This window comes from Mytilus californianus, unplaced genomic scaffold (assembly GCF_021869535.1).
Source record: "Mytilus californianus isolate M0D057914Y unplaced genomic scaffold, xbMytCali1.0.p SCAF_3, whole genome shotgun sequence".
Taxonomy (NCBI): Eukaryota; Metazoa; Mollusca; class Bivalvia; order Mytilida; family Mytilidae; genus Mytilus; species Mytilus californianus.
The window spans coordinates 38,718,280-38,731,572 of record NW_026262679.1 but is presented as its reverse complement, the minus strand read 5'-3'; the positions used below and the strand labels follow the sequence as shown (position 1 = coordinate 38,731,572).

Here is a 13,293-nt window from a genome sequence, read left to right as displayed (position 1 = left end):
GCTGAATCTAACCATGGAATAAGATTTTGGATATTGGACCATTAAGTAGATTAAATGTCCAATTTCAAATTTTTAAGTTATCTGACCACATTTATTCTTTGTCAGAAATCTATAATGTGTCAAATATTTAATCACTATCCAAATTCAGAGCTGTATCAAGCTTGAGTATTGTGTCCATACTTGCCCCAACTGTTCAGAGTTCGACCTCTGCGGTCGTATCCAGCTGCTTCGGGCGGAGCGCATTTTTAACTTATAAAATATGTTTCTCTTGGGAAAATATGAACCAATTAGCATGACGGATTCTACTGTTCATGGAATTTCATATCAGCTCTAATTATAGTCTGAGGCTACTATAATTATGGTATAATCTGAGTTGTGGTCAAATCTGAGTATGTAAGCTATTGTGTACTCTGGTAAAAACATCCAGGTTGTAGTTGAGAGTTTAATTGCTTTATATTCTTGTTATTTCAGTTTTTTTAATGGGTTCAAAAGTTACTTTTTATAATGTATAGCTTTTGTAAGAAAAACTACAACATGCTAAGAGCTGCAGTTCAGAAAGAAAAAGTAAGTACAGGAAAATCAGTTGTCTGTTACGATTTTGATCGTAGGAACCTTATGTCTGGAAATTTGGATAAAATTATACACTTCATTTTGAATAAAAAGTCGTGTCCAAAAATTATGGATTTAGTCTTGTGTACATGTACATGTAATTAAGTAATCGCAAAATCTTCGATTATTTAGTGAAAACCCACAGGATTTGGTCACACCTGGGACTATTATACTAACTGGGACTATTTATATATTATGTCACAGGTAACACTTAGTTTTCAGCTGTTAATATCTAAAAGATTTCGCTTTGAATACAGTCTGAAACATTCTGAAAGTCTGGATTATCATTTCAAAATAGTGATTCCAGCTCATTTCACATTTGAAAGGCCCTTCGTGAAATTACGAAAGCTGTTCATAAGAAAAAGTTTTTATAATACATGTATATGTTGGACTTCATCCAAGATTACAAGAAAAAATTATATATAATAGTATACTTTATAAATAATTTATGCACTGCCTTCAAAACAAAATTATCTATATCGGAGAGTATGGATGGGATTTTCAGAATAGAGAATAATGGGCCCAAAACTAAAGCATAGAGAAAAACGGACCAAAAATATACAGAATACTGGGGTGCTAAAATATATAGAATAGACGATAATGGGCACACAATTAAAGGATAGTGAAACAATGGTCTAAATATTACAGAATACAGACATAAAGACCCCATCTAAGCCCTCATATATGATTTGCAAAGGTATATAAATAAGTCGATATTACTTCTAAACATGACAAAAGTGTGTTAGCCTAGATGAAAGGGATTGAAAAAAGTGGCGTTTTCTATGCCCGTATGTATGTATTTGTAATGTCGATTTTTAATATCAACTAAGTAGAATCCATTAATTACATTTATATTTTTGATTTTTGTCAATTTAAATACAGTTCAAAGTTTCCGTTATGACATGTTTTACTGTAAGTTCAACGTTTATCAGTAGTTTATTACAACATGTTTTAAGTACGAGCGTACTAACAAAAAGTCTGTCTGAAATGGGGGATATTAGAAAACATGGGCTGGATTTATGGACTGTAAATCTAATGGCTAAGACTGGATTCATTGGATGGGCTTCTAATATGGCTTGATGAGAACAAAATCTGTATGACCTGAGAACACAAAAAAATTTAATTGAGATCTAATACTTTTTTTTTTAGCAAAACTCAAAATCCAAACTTTTCGTGTTTTATAAGAGAATATATATATTGTAATATTGTATTCATGTAGCACCGGAGTCCGTTCAGAGCTATGGTGTCCGCTGATGTCGACAAAATAAAGTTACAACTTAGATGATTTTATGATTCTATTGGAAGTAATCTTGTCAATTATATTTTAAGGAGAACACTGAAAAATGTTTAAGAACTCTATCTCGATAATAAAATATGAGAATATTAAATGAGAACATGCTAAATTGCAAATATGATGCATACTAGTCATATGATACATGTACTTCAAATTAAAAATAAAGTTGAATATGTTTTATATATTTGAATAGTTTTACTACATAACAAGTGTGCGTGGACTTTCTTGTAAAAGAACATCCTTTATCTTATCAAAATCTTCAGAAATGTACTTCTATTAAATTATTGTCTTCCCGCACTCTAATTCGCCGAAATTTTCCGTATGCAGTAACCTTAACTACATGGCCTCTTGTTAAAACTTCGGTCATCGCACAGCTCAAATGCGAGGGAGAAAACCGTGATGAAAGAATGTAAACAAACGTGCACTGGGAGGTAAATAGTAATAATTTATGCTTAAAAAACAAGTTAAATATAACAATCAGTTAACAACTGGTATGGAAAAGTTTAACTTTTCAAATGGGAACGCATGGAAAATATAAAAAAAATGAAACATTGCTCTATCAATTCTCTAATTTTTCACGTGCTCCACGATTCTGTGTTGATTATTTACCAATGCCACTATCCGATGCACTACGGCAACAAACTCGAGAGCTAGTATTATTTGATATGTTATAGATTCATAATAAATGTAAAAAGGGTGCATAGAAGACTTTAGTTTGAAATATATACATGCATTGGTTTAATGATTTCATTAAGATTACAAGAAAATGTTTTCATATGACTTTAAAGGTTTTCTTTTTCCTTAAAGATTTTTTTAGTATAGAAAACAAGAAGAAAAAGCCTTTCAGTATACATTTAAACCCTTTTCGTTTTATTTAGAAACTCCAATACATATGTCTTATCACATTAGTACGCCAAACATATCGTGTAGTGTGCAGTCTTTTTCAATTTAGAGGACAATTCATTAAGGGTGTAATTCTTTTTTTAATTATTGTTTTATATACTGGCTATTGTTATTATATCTGTTTTGTCACCTTTTACCTATTTTCTTTTTTGTTTTCCTTTCGTTTTATTTAATTTTTCTTTCGAAATTGGTTTTTTTTTCTCTCTCTTCGTTGCGAGCTAAATTCTAATCTAAAGGAAATTACAAAAGTGTGTCGATTGTTATTCATAAGTTAGTAATTGAATTTTAAGCATCACAAATCATTTTAATGTGAACACTATTCTTGCTATTACATCATGTACTTTCCAAGGTGAGACCGGGAGGGTAGAGCTCTCATGAACATATTCTGACCATATTCATAGTCTTTGTCTAACCATTACATTTCATTTTGTTTCATGCTATTGATAAAAGCTGAAGCCATTAGTTGTTTCTTTGAATTATAGAATTTCTGCATTTTTTACCTTGGCTTTATAATTTACTTGCATGTTAATAATACGACAGCTTATAATTTTTTCCCAGGGAAAAATCAATGAAACATCACAGAAAAGCAAAAAAAGATAAGAACTTAGAATGTCTTTTCCTTATGTACCGTATAAAACAATATGTATGTTAGAGTAAGCAAATATTTACTAATAATTTCAAAAGTTATAATATTATGGCATATAAATTTAGGGAAATAAAGAAAACAAGAAACTAGAAAAAGAAAAAAGCTGAGAGAAAATAAATAAATAAATGAAGTGTATGTGTAGTCAGGATTCTACCTCGTCAAAATCATCTCCCCATTACGCCACCTAATTTTTTCATTCGTGAAAATGGAAGTCATTGTTGTTAACGTCTACGTCATTTGGTCTCTCATGGAAAGTTTTCTCATTGGCAATCTTACCACATCTTATTTTTATATTGCAAGAATGACGCGCTGTCAATTTAGCTCATGAAAAACGGCAAATTTAGCCACATGGCATCAATATGATCCTTACATGACTGTTGTATTTTACAAGACAAATGTATCTTCTAGCTATAAAGCATTATTTAATGTACTTTAAGGCCTTTTGTCAACTTAAAACTATTGTTAGATTGGTTGTGGGGAGGGGGGGTGTCGAAAGTTAAAAAAACAATAAAAAATATATTAATATATTTTTTGGAAGGGCAAATTAAAAGTATTCAGAGGTTGAAGATTTATTACCCTAAATAACACACAGAGATAAGAATGAAATCTTATGGGAGTTATGCACAAACAAAATCAACAAGTAAAATCTGCCGTCAAGGGCTTTAGGTAAAAATTATATTAGTGAACGGTGTCTTTTTAGTACTTTTCATGAATAAAATAATTCATGTGCCTAAAATCTAATTGAAAAATGAGTAAACGAAAATTAAAAAATCCACCTCAAGTTTTAATATTTGTAGTAGTACGAAGCTTTTTTTTGTGATTCTAATTGGGTTTCTGCAACATTAAGTAACTAAATCTGAAAATATGCAGTAAATTTTAGACCAGTTCTGTCAAAGATGGTTATCAGATAAGCAAACTCTTCTTCCAGAGGGAGGTTTTATTCATAAATTCAACACGGATTAGAAAACAAAATCAGTCACAATATACATCAAAATGTCATTGTGTAATTCCAAAACGAAAATGAAGGGATTATTAGACTAGTAAATGTGTTTATGGCATGTACACGTACTGAAAAAAATGTCATGCTTTATTCTATACCTTTAGAATTCTATGATAAGTCTATATATATGCATTCACTATTTGTAATCTGTTATTGTATGTTCGTCATTTTCTTCATGTTTATTGCATTATGTTGTATTGTTTCTTCTTGTAGCATGGTGAATCGTAGATCTTGGCATGGAAAATGAAAACGTAATAACCGGGTAGCACTCGTCTAAACTCCGCCGATTCCGTTCCTCCACCAAATTGATAGAAGGAGAGTAGTGGAATCACCCGAGAATTGCCGAGTGAACCGGGTGGATGGGTGCGTTGAAAATCGTTAGAGGACGTTGAAATGTTTTATGAATTGCACAGTCATTGTGTCAGAAATATCATGTCTCGTCTCTATGACAAATAAATAGCTTACAATTATTTAGTTCCAGCAAGTCGTGAAAATGATAAGTATAGTAGATAAGACATACAGAAAGTCACTGGCACAGGTAAGACGACTTTAACTACGGTTTACAGATACCCTATCATCATTCTTGTTTTTGAGTCAGAGGTCTCGTTAATACAACACGACAAAATGAGAGTATAATATTTACAACAAAACTCAATAACAATGACAAATAGCAAAATAAAAATGCAAAATTTTTGTTTTTGTACTTTAGGCCAGTATCCTACAGTTCTCGCCAGGGCTGCACTAATGTTAATCTGTATAGCATATATTTCGGTTATATTACAAGGTCTTCGTTGTGATTTCACTGTAACTGAGAATGCTAATTGTTTATAAAGTTTCTTCAATTTCTGCATACTTTGTCATACTCTTGGGTAGTTTGTCGCTGTTAATCCGAACCAAATGTCGGTTTACTGGCGATGGTAATCAGGCAGAGAGTTCGATACCTAACGTAGTTGAAATAAAAGTACAGAAGCTACACGTCAACATTAATTACTATTCAAAGTATGCATTACTTAATTCTTGATATGACAATGCAAGGATGTGTTCAACCCCTACATGCCTAGCTTTCTCCATTTTCTTTTTTTTTCTTCTTGTTATTATTTTTTTTTGCCAGAAATTCAGACGAGGCAGTTTCTGCCTCATCAGTAGTTACGGCCCTGATTCCAAAAGCTATATTCAAGGTTCTAGACTACAGGCACTTGTCTCTGAACAAAATTTACCTATATAATTTAATATAACGTGTTATATTAAAGTATATAGGTACTTATTTTCAGAGACAAGGGTCTATGCTTTAGATAGATGTTTGTTTACAATACTTTATTAGATGTGACTGTAATTTCACGAAACATTGTCATCCCTTAAATTATAATATGATAGATAACCTAGATTGTGGTCGAATAAATAGATATTTTTTTATGTTAAAGACGTTATTAAAATTTGATCATCATGCTAATAGTGCATCGTGTTTAGTAGATTCACATATCTAATTACACATGATCACACAGAATAGATAGCCTTATTTTCGGGTGAAAACTATTATATTTCTTCCAAATATAACTCTTCAATCAATGTTAGCACGTTATCCGAATGGACGCTATTGATTATTAGTTCATAAGAAAACGTTCTGGGCCCAGTTGTTTAACAAGTTAAATACAATACTGTATTATTTGCTTTTAAGTGGACCATTTAAAATAGTAATAATGAAAACAAATAACAATAAAACAGACTTATCATATGTTGTCAACAATTTACTCTAAGTATAACAAACGAAATAAATATCAGGAGAAACAAGTTTATTTGTTTGTTTGTTTTTTGTTTTTTGTTTTTTTTTTGTTCGTTTGTTTGTTTTTTTTTTTTATAGGGGATCCTTAAGCTTAATTTATTTTTGTACCGGCTAAATATGACACAGGAACACACCAATAGTCCTTATACATATACAATATATATACTAAGCTATACCAGAGAGGCATGCATTTTCTTCATAATACAGCAAAGAATTTGAAATATCAAAATAACAAGCTTCAAATAGATATAAGAAGATGTGGTATGAGTGCCAATGAGACAACTCTCCATCTAAGTCACAATTTGTAAAAGTAAACCATTATAGGTCAAAGTACGGCCTTTAAATGCATTTTTCCTAATAAATGATGAAATACAACTGAATATATATATATATTTATTTGAAGGTATACTAGATTAAAAACCATTTCATTGTGATTTTCAATATATTTTTTACCGTAGTAAACAAACTGTTGACTTTTTAACTTAATCACAAGAAGAGTTACTTTATTATTCAGCTATCCAACCGGGTTATGGTTGCATGAAAAAAGGCGCTGAGCAGACGCAGTGGCTGTTTGAGACCAACTGAGAGTATGATTAAAATTTGCCAGTAATCTTAAGGATTTATAGACTACACAATTAAGCAAAAGGCTTAATGTTTTTTTTTTCAATATTGATTCAATTTGTTTTTTCAGATGTTTGGACTGTTGTTTTTGTTACCAGTGTTGGTATACTCAGGTATGTTCCAGTAAGATATAGAAAACGTACATGTGATAGAAAAACAAAGGATATGGGGTATCCATCCATGACACAAAATTAGTACATGCACAGCAAAAAATACACAAAAAGCAAAGAAACCGCGCTTTTATTGTTGTTCTTCATCTCAAAGTCACAGTAAGGTCTTCAACGCGGAGCAAAAAACTCTCACCTCACTGCAAGTTTAAGAAGGCCCTTATCACCAGCTTGAGCGGAAGTCTTTGCAAGAAATAATTCGGGTGGACTTTGTGAGTCTGTTTGACAATGGTAAATTCCAGTAAACTTCCCTTCCACAGGAATAGTTTGCACTATTAAGATTTTTGGGGAGGAATAGATAAATATATTTATGCCCCTCCGTATGAACCGCAATAATACACAACTTCACTAACAGGGAAACTTCAAGTTTGGTTGGTTTCTGTTAATTGGTCAAAGATGAGTTGCCTATCTGAGCTATATGCTCACCTCTTAACCACATGGTAAATAATTGGTCTATGAAAAAGTCTCCAAAAACTCAATGCAATCAAATATTAAAATAAGAAGGTGCACAAATTTACTCTCAAATATTGACTTTGTGAAATGTTTAGTGGCTTCTTATACATACACTATGACCATATAAACCTCAATTCAATCTCAAAATGCTGCATTTTGACTTAAAACTAGGTTTTTTTATTATACTGAACATAAACAGAACCCTTCGATGTAGCGTGATTGCCTCGTGTCAGTCTAATTAAAATGCGGATCATCTAGACTCTCTTATTCGTCGAAGTTAAATCATAGCCCAATAACAGATTTTATTTTATTTTATTGAATTGGTCTCGAGCGCGGGATTTTTTCAAGTTATTATTTGCTGCTCTCCGCTTAGCACTAGGACATTTATAAGTAAAAGCAAAGATGGGTCAGTTCGATAGCAGAATCATTTGACAGAGTAAGGCGAAATGTTTTTTTTTCTGCAGACTTCTATCATGTGGGCTAGTACATTTAAAAACCGACTATTCATGTCGACCTAATACAAAGCAAAAACATTCACATTACATGAATTATTTTAACATGTTAGGCCTATAGTCTTGATAATGTCTGTGATATTTTCCACAATAGACGTTTACAGCTCTTCTATAAAAGCATGCAAAGCAAACCTTTGATCAACTTGCTTGCTATGTTTGCTTGGATGTTTGCAAACAATAGGTAGGCGGAGTTTCAGTCTGTTTTGTATATACTGGAATTTGATTAGACAATAAAAATTGACATGCAATGAAGTTAATGTTTATTGTCCAATCAAATTCCAGTATATAGTAAACATACTGAAACAGACTACCTACCTTTTGTTTACAAACATCCAAACAAACATAGCAAGCAAGTTGATCAAAGGTTTGCTTTGCATGCTTTTATAGAAAAGCTGTAAAATATAACTGAAATTACAACTTAGACCCCGTTTACACTTGATTGTTAGTGTAAACAGGGTCTAAGAGTGCTTAGACAAATGGAATTCTTTGGAAATTTGTCATCGTTTCTTTAATCTTGGTGGATATTGTCAATTTAGTCGACGAATTATGCATGAATATTAGTGTTTAAACTCCAGCATAGCGCAAATGTTGTGATCTTGTTATATTAAGGTTACTAGTATATTGATATCAAGTGCTATGAAACGGAGATGAGTATCCATAAATAATGCATTCATAATATCGTTTAGAGTGGTGAAATCGGCCCTACCTCCTTTATTTGGAGCACCAATGAAAACAACCGCCTACATAGAGCCCACCACTCTAGCCAAGTCGACCACATACATCTTAAAAAGATAAAGCCTCAATCAAACAGTGTCGTATTCTTTTATCAATTTTTTTTCGATGAAACTAACTATTTTAGCTCACCTGGACCATAGGGCCATATGAGCTTATGCCATCACTTGGCGTCGGTCGTCGTCTGTCGTCGTCGTAAACTATTTCAAGAATCTTCTCCTCTGAAACTACTTGCCAAATACCTTCAAACTTTAACTGAATGTTCCTTTGGGTATCTAGTTTATAAATTGTATCCGAAGTTTTGATCCATCAACAAACATGTTAAAATGTTCAATAAGTCAAGATCTATCAGCCCTTAAATTTTCAGACGAACCGAACAACTCATTGTTGGGTTGCTGCCATTAAAATGATAATTTTAAGGAAATTTTGCAGTTTTTGGGTTATTATCTTGAATATTATTGAAGATAAAGATAAACTGTAAACAGCAAAAATGTTCAACAAAGTAGGATCTACAAAAAAGTTAATATGACCAAAATTGTCAATTGACCCCTCAAGGAGTTATTGCCCTTTAAAGACAATTTTACACAATTTGTTCATCTTGTATGCTAACATTTAAAAATCTTCTCCTCAGAAACTGCTAGACCTAATACTTCTAAACTTTAACTGAATATTCCTTAGAGTAACTGGTTTGTAAATTGTATCCGAAATTTTGATCCATCAACAAACATGGCCGCCATGGCTAAAAATAGAACATAGGGGTCAAATGCAGTTTTTGGCTTTTATCTCAAAAACTATAGCAGTATAGCAGTTAGAGCAAAAGTGACATGGACTTAAGTGATGAATAAGTCAAAATCTATCTGCTATGAAATTTTAGACCAATTGGACCACCCATTGTAGGGTTACTGTCCGACATAGTTTATTTTTATGAAATTTTACTGTTTTTGGTTATTATCTTTAATATTATAATAGATAGAGAGAAAGTGTAAATAGCAAAAATGTTCAGCTAAGTAGGATCTACAAATAAGTCAAATGATCAAAATAGTCAATTGATTTATTGCCCTTGAAAAGTTTATTTTTTACATTTTTTCGTGCAAGTCTATTACTTTTTCAAAAATCTTCTTCTCTGAAACTACTTGGCCAAGCACTTCCAAACTTTAAAAGGATGTTCCTTAGTGTATCTAGTTTATAAATTGTAGCCGAAGTTTTGATCCACCAATAAACATGGCTGCCATGGCTGAAAATAGAACATAGGGGTCAAAAGCAGTTTTTGGCTTACATTTCAAAAACTACAGCAGTTAGAGCAAAAGTGAAAGGGAGTTTAAAGTGATAAATGGGTCATGATCTATATGTTATAAAATTTTCAGACAAGTTCGACAACCCATTGTTGGGAAAAGTTTATTTCTATTGAAGTTTACTGTTTTCGGTTATTTTCTTTAATATTATAATAGGTAGAGAGAAAGTATAAATGTTCAGCTAAGTAAGATCTACAAATAAGTCAACACGATCAAAATAGTCAATTGACCCCTTATGGAGTTATTGCCCTTAAAACGGTTTTTTTTTATACATTTTTTGTGAAAGTCATATTACTTTTTCGAAAATCTTCTTCTCTGAAAATGCTTGGCCAAATACTTAAAATCTTTAATTTGATGTTCTTTAGGGTATCTAGTTTATAGATTGTATTCGGGGATTTGATCCATTCAAAAACATGGCGGCAGTTTCTAAAAATAGAATATAGGGGTCAAATGAAGTTTTTGGCTTTCATCAAAAACTAAAGCAGTAAGAGCAAAACTGACACAGGTGAAAGTGTTAAACAGGTTTAGATCTACCTGTCAAGTAATCTTCAGACCAATTGGAAACTTATTGTTGGGTTACTGTCCAGAAATAGTTAATTTTTAGGAAATTTTAGTTTTGGGTTATGTATTACTAGTATCTTTAATATTATTATAGAAAGAGATAAAGTGTAAATAACAAAATTGTTCAGCAAAGTAAGATCTACAAATAAGTCAATTGCCTGATACTGAAATTACAGGTGAGCGATATCAGGCTCTCATGAGCCTCTTGTTTTACTTCCCTTCTGAAATAAAATTTGATTAAAAAACATACACAAATCCATAAAACTTTAAGCTTTATTCAAAGAATCTAATATTTCAATAAATATTTGTATCCCCGGTCGGGCTTGCAAATTTTGTTCTATGAAGGTGAAGGTAAAAAGATAATTCTTTTATATCCTTACAGAAGATTCTACATGGCCTGCCAGGGAGTTCAGGGGTGCCTTTGTAGCAACAGTTGCAAACATTGATTGGCCATCTTCGCGACATTTAACGACACATCAGCAGAAAAACGAACTAATAAACCTACTTGACAAATTACAAAAACTTAATTTCAATGCAATTGTACTACAAGTTCGTCCGGCTGGTGATGCATTATACAGTTCAAAACTAGAACCATGGAGTTACTATTTAACGGGAGAACAAGGAAAACCTCCGTCTCCGTTTTACGATCCACTTGAATTTGCCATTACTGAAGCTCACAAAAGAAACATTGAAGTCCATGCTTGGTTTAATCCGTACAGAGCGCGATCAGGAAGTACTTCTAGTGTTGGATTAGCACAAAATCATGTTGCTCATATCTATCCACAGTACGTGTATAAGTATGGCCATGATTTATGGATGGATCCAGGTGCCAGCGTCATTCAGGATCACGCTGTTAAAGTCTTCCTTGATGTGGTCACCAGATATGATATTGATGGGGTTCACATAGATGATTACTTCTATCCTTACCCAGTTTCAGGCACAGACTTTCCGGACTCTCATACTTATTCATCATACAAAACAAATGGTGGTAACTTGGGACTTTCTGACTGGCGGCGTAACAATATCAATACTTTAATACAAAATTTATCGACGCGTATCAAAACTATCAAACCTTATGTCAAGTTCGGTATTAGCCCTTTTGGTATATGGCAACCCGGTTACCCTCATGGCATACATGGATTCAATTCATTTACATCATTGTATGCTGATTCGAGAAAATGGTTTAAAGAAGGATGGCTTGACTATCTTGCACCACAACTGTATTGGCAAATAGACCCTCCTGCCCAAAGCTATCCTGCACTTTTGGATTGGTGGCTAGAACAAAACACACATCAACATCATGTTTACATATCAAATTATGCATCCGCTGTATTTACAAAACACTGGTCTACGCATGAGCTGGAAAGGCAGGTAGAAATATCTCGTTCAAAAGATAGCAGGAAAAGTTATGGAAATATCCATTTTAGTGCAAAAGTTTTCGTTGAGAATATGCACGGGATGAGTGACGTTTTTCATACAAAGGTATATACCTCACCAGCTCTGACACCCGAAATGTCATGGCTTTCCTGCCCTAACCCACCTAAACCGTCAAATGTTAAAACACATGGATATAATGTTTCTTGGACCCCAGAAACAAGTGGTCATGTAAGATCGTACGCAATTTTCCATTTCATAGCGGAAGTTTTTGGTCTTGTTACTGTGCTGCCTAAAGATTCTTCATCATTCACCGTTACTGAAATTGGAAGTTATGTTATTGTTTCAGTAAATAGGATCGGAATTCAGAGCCTGGAAGAAAGCTTTACAATTGGGCTTAGTACCTCTTCGGTTATCGGTTAAAACTTTGCATAAAATTTAATTTTGCCCATAGTTCTCTATTTTGCAAACCCCTTTCTGACCCACTTTTATATACTTCAGGATTTTCATGACAATTGCCCATTTTATCATATGATATGAAAACAGAGTTTAATGATTTATTTTGACAGAAAGGATGAGAGAGGTCACCAAAACCAATCACAAAACACGATGGAAATGTAATGTTCGTATAATAATATCACTGAAAGCAACAAGAAAAAAAATTACTAGTACACAATGACTAAAGGTTCTATTTTTCTAATACAGGATTTTAAAATCAAAACGCTATCACCACTGTACTGAACGAGCTGGTGTAGTTTCAAAAATTCACCATACAAATAAAAGGAGGATAACACAATTGACTATAGTCAAGTAGTTTCATGTTGTTCGCTATTTCATATAAAAGTTAATTTGAGCTTATGCTATTACATATGTAACACGCATAATATATAGTTTGTTTGGTGTTGATAGTAGATGTTTAATTTGAAAGTCTCTGTTTAATCTATTTAAAACTTTCTACAATTTGGATGATTTGGAGCCTAATTTATTGTTTTGGCACTTTTCTATTGTTGAAGATCTCATGCTGACCACTAGATATTGTTTTGGCACTTTTCTATTGTTGAAGATCTCCTGCTGACCACTAGATATTGTTTTGGCACTTTTCTATTGTTGAAGATCGCATGCTGACCACTAGATATTGTTTTGGCACTTTTCTATTGTTGAAGATCTCATGCTGACCACTAGATATTGTTTTGCTATGTGTGCGTCGTTGGGTTCCCATCTCATTGACATAGTCTATTTTCATGTGTTTTAGATAGATCTGTGTTAAACTGACACCCATTTTTGATAGATTTTTTGGTCACCAAAGGTGGTGTAACATGAGGAGCATCCCTGCTTAAAATTTACATTGT

General features: G+C 32.8%; 1 protein-coding gene across 1 annotated transcript; it reads left to right on the top strand.

Moving 5' to 3' along the window:
- The first annotated feature begins 6,921 nt into the window (after positions 1-6,921).
- Positions 6,922-13,293, top strand: LOC127734524 (glycosyl hydrolase YngK-like). Its single transcript, XM_052244440.1, has 2 exons — positions 6,922-6,966; positions 10,953-13,293. The coding sequence occupies exons 1-2, from the start codon at positions 6,924-6,926 to the stop codon at positions 12,365-12,367; spliced, it is 1,458 nt and encodes a 485-aa protein (XP_052100400.1). The 5' UTR covers positions 6,922-6,923; the 3' UTR covers positions 12,368-13,293.

What these genes read in the sequence shown, in the direction of transcription:
- LOC127734524 (XM_052244440.1), top strand. Translation starts at nt 6,924, where the DNA reads ATGTTTGGACTGTTGTTTTTGTTACCAGTGTTGGTATACTCAG. An exon ending in ACCAGTGTTGGTATACTCAG is followed by an intron (nt 6,967 to 10,952) that starts GTATGTTCCAGT and finishes ATATCCTTACAG; the next exon opens with AAGATTCTACATGGCCTGCC.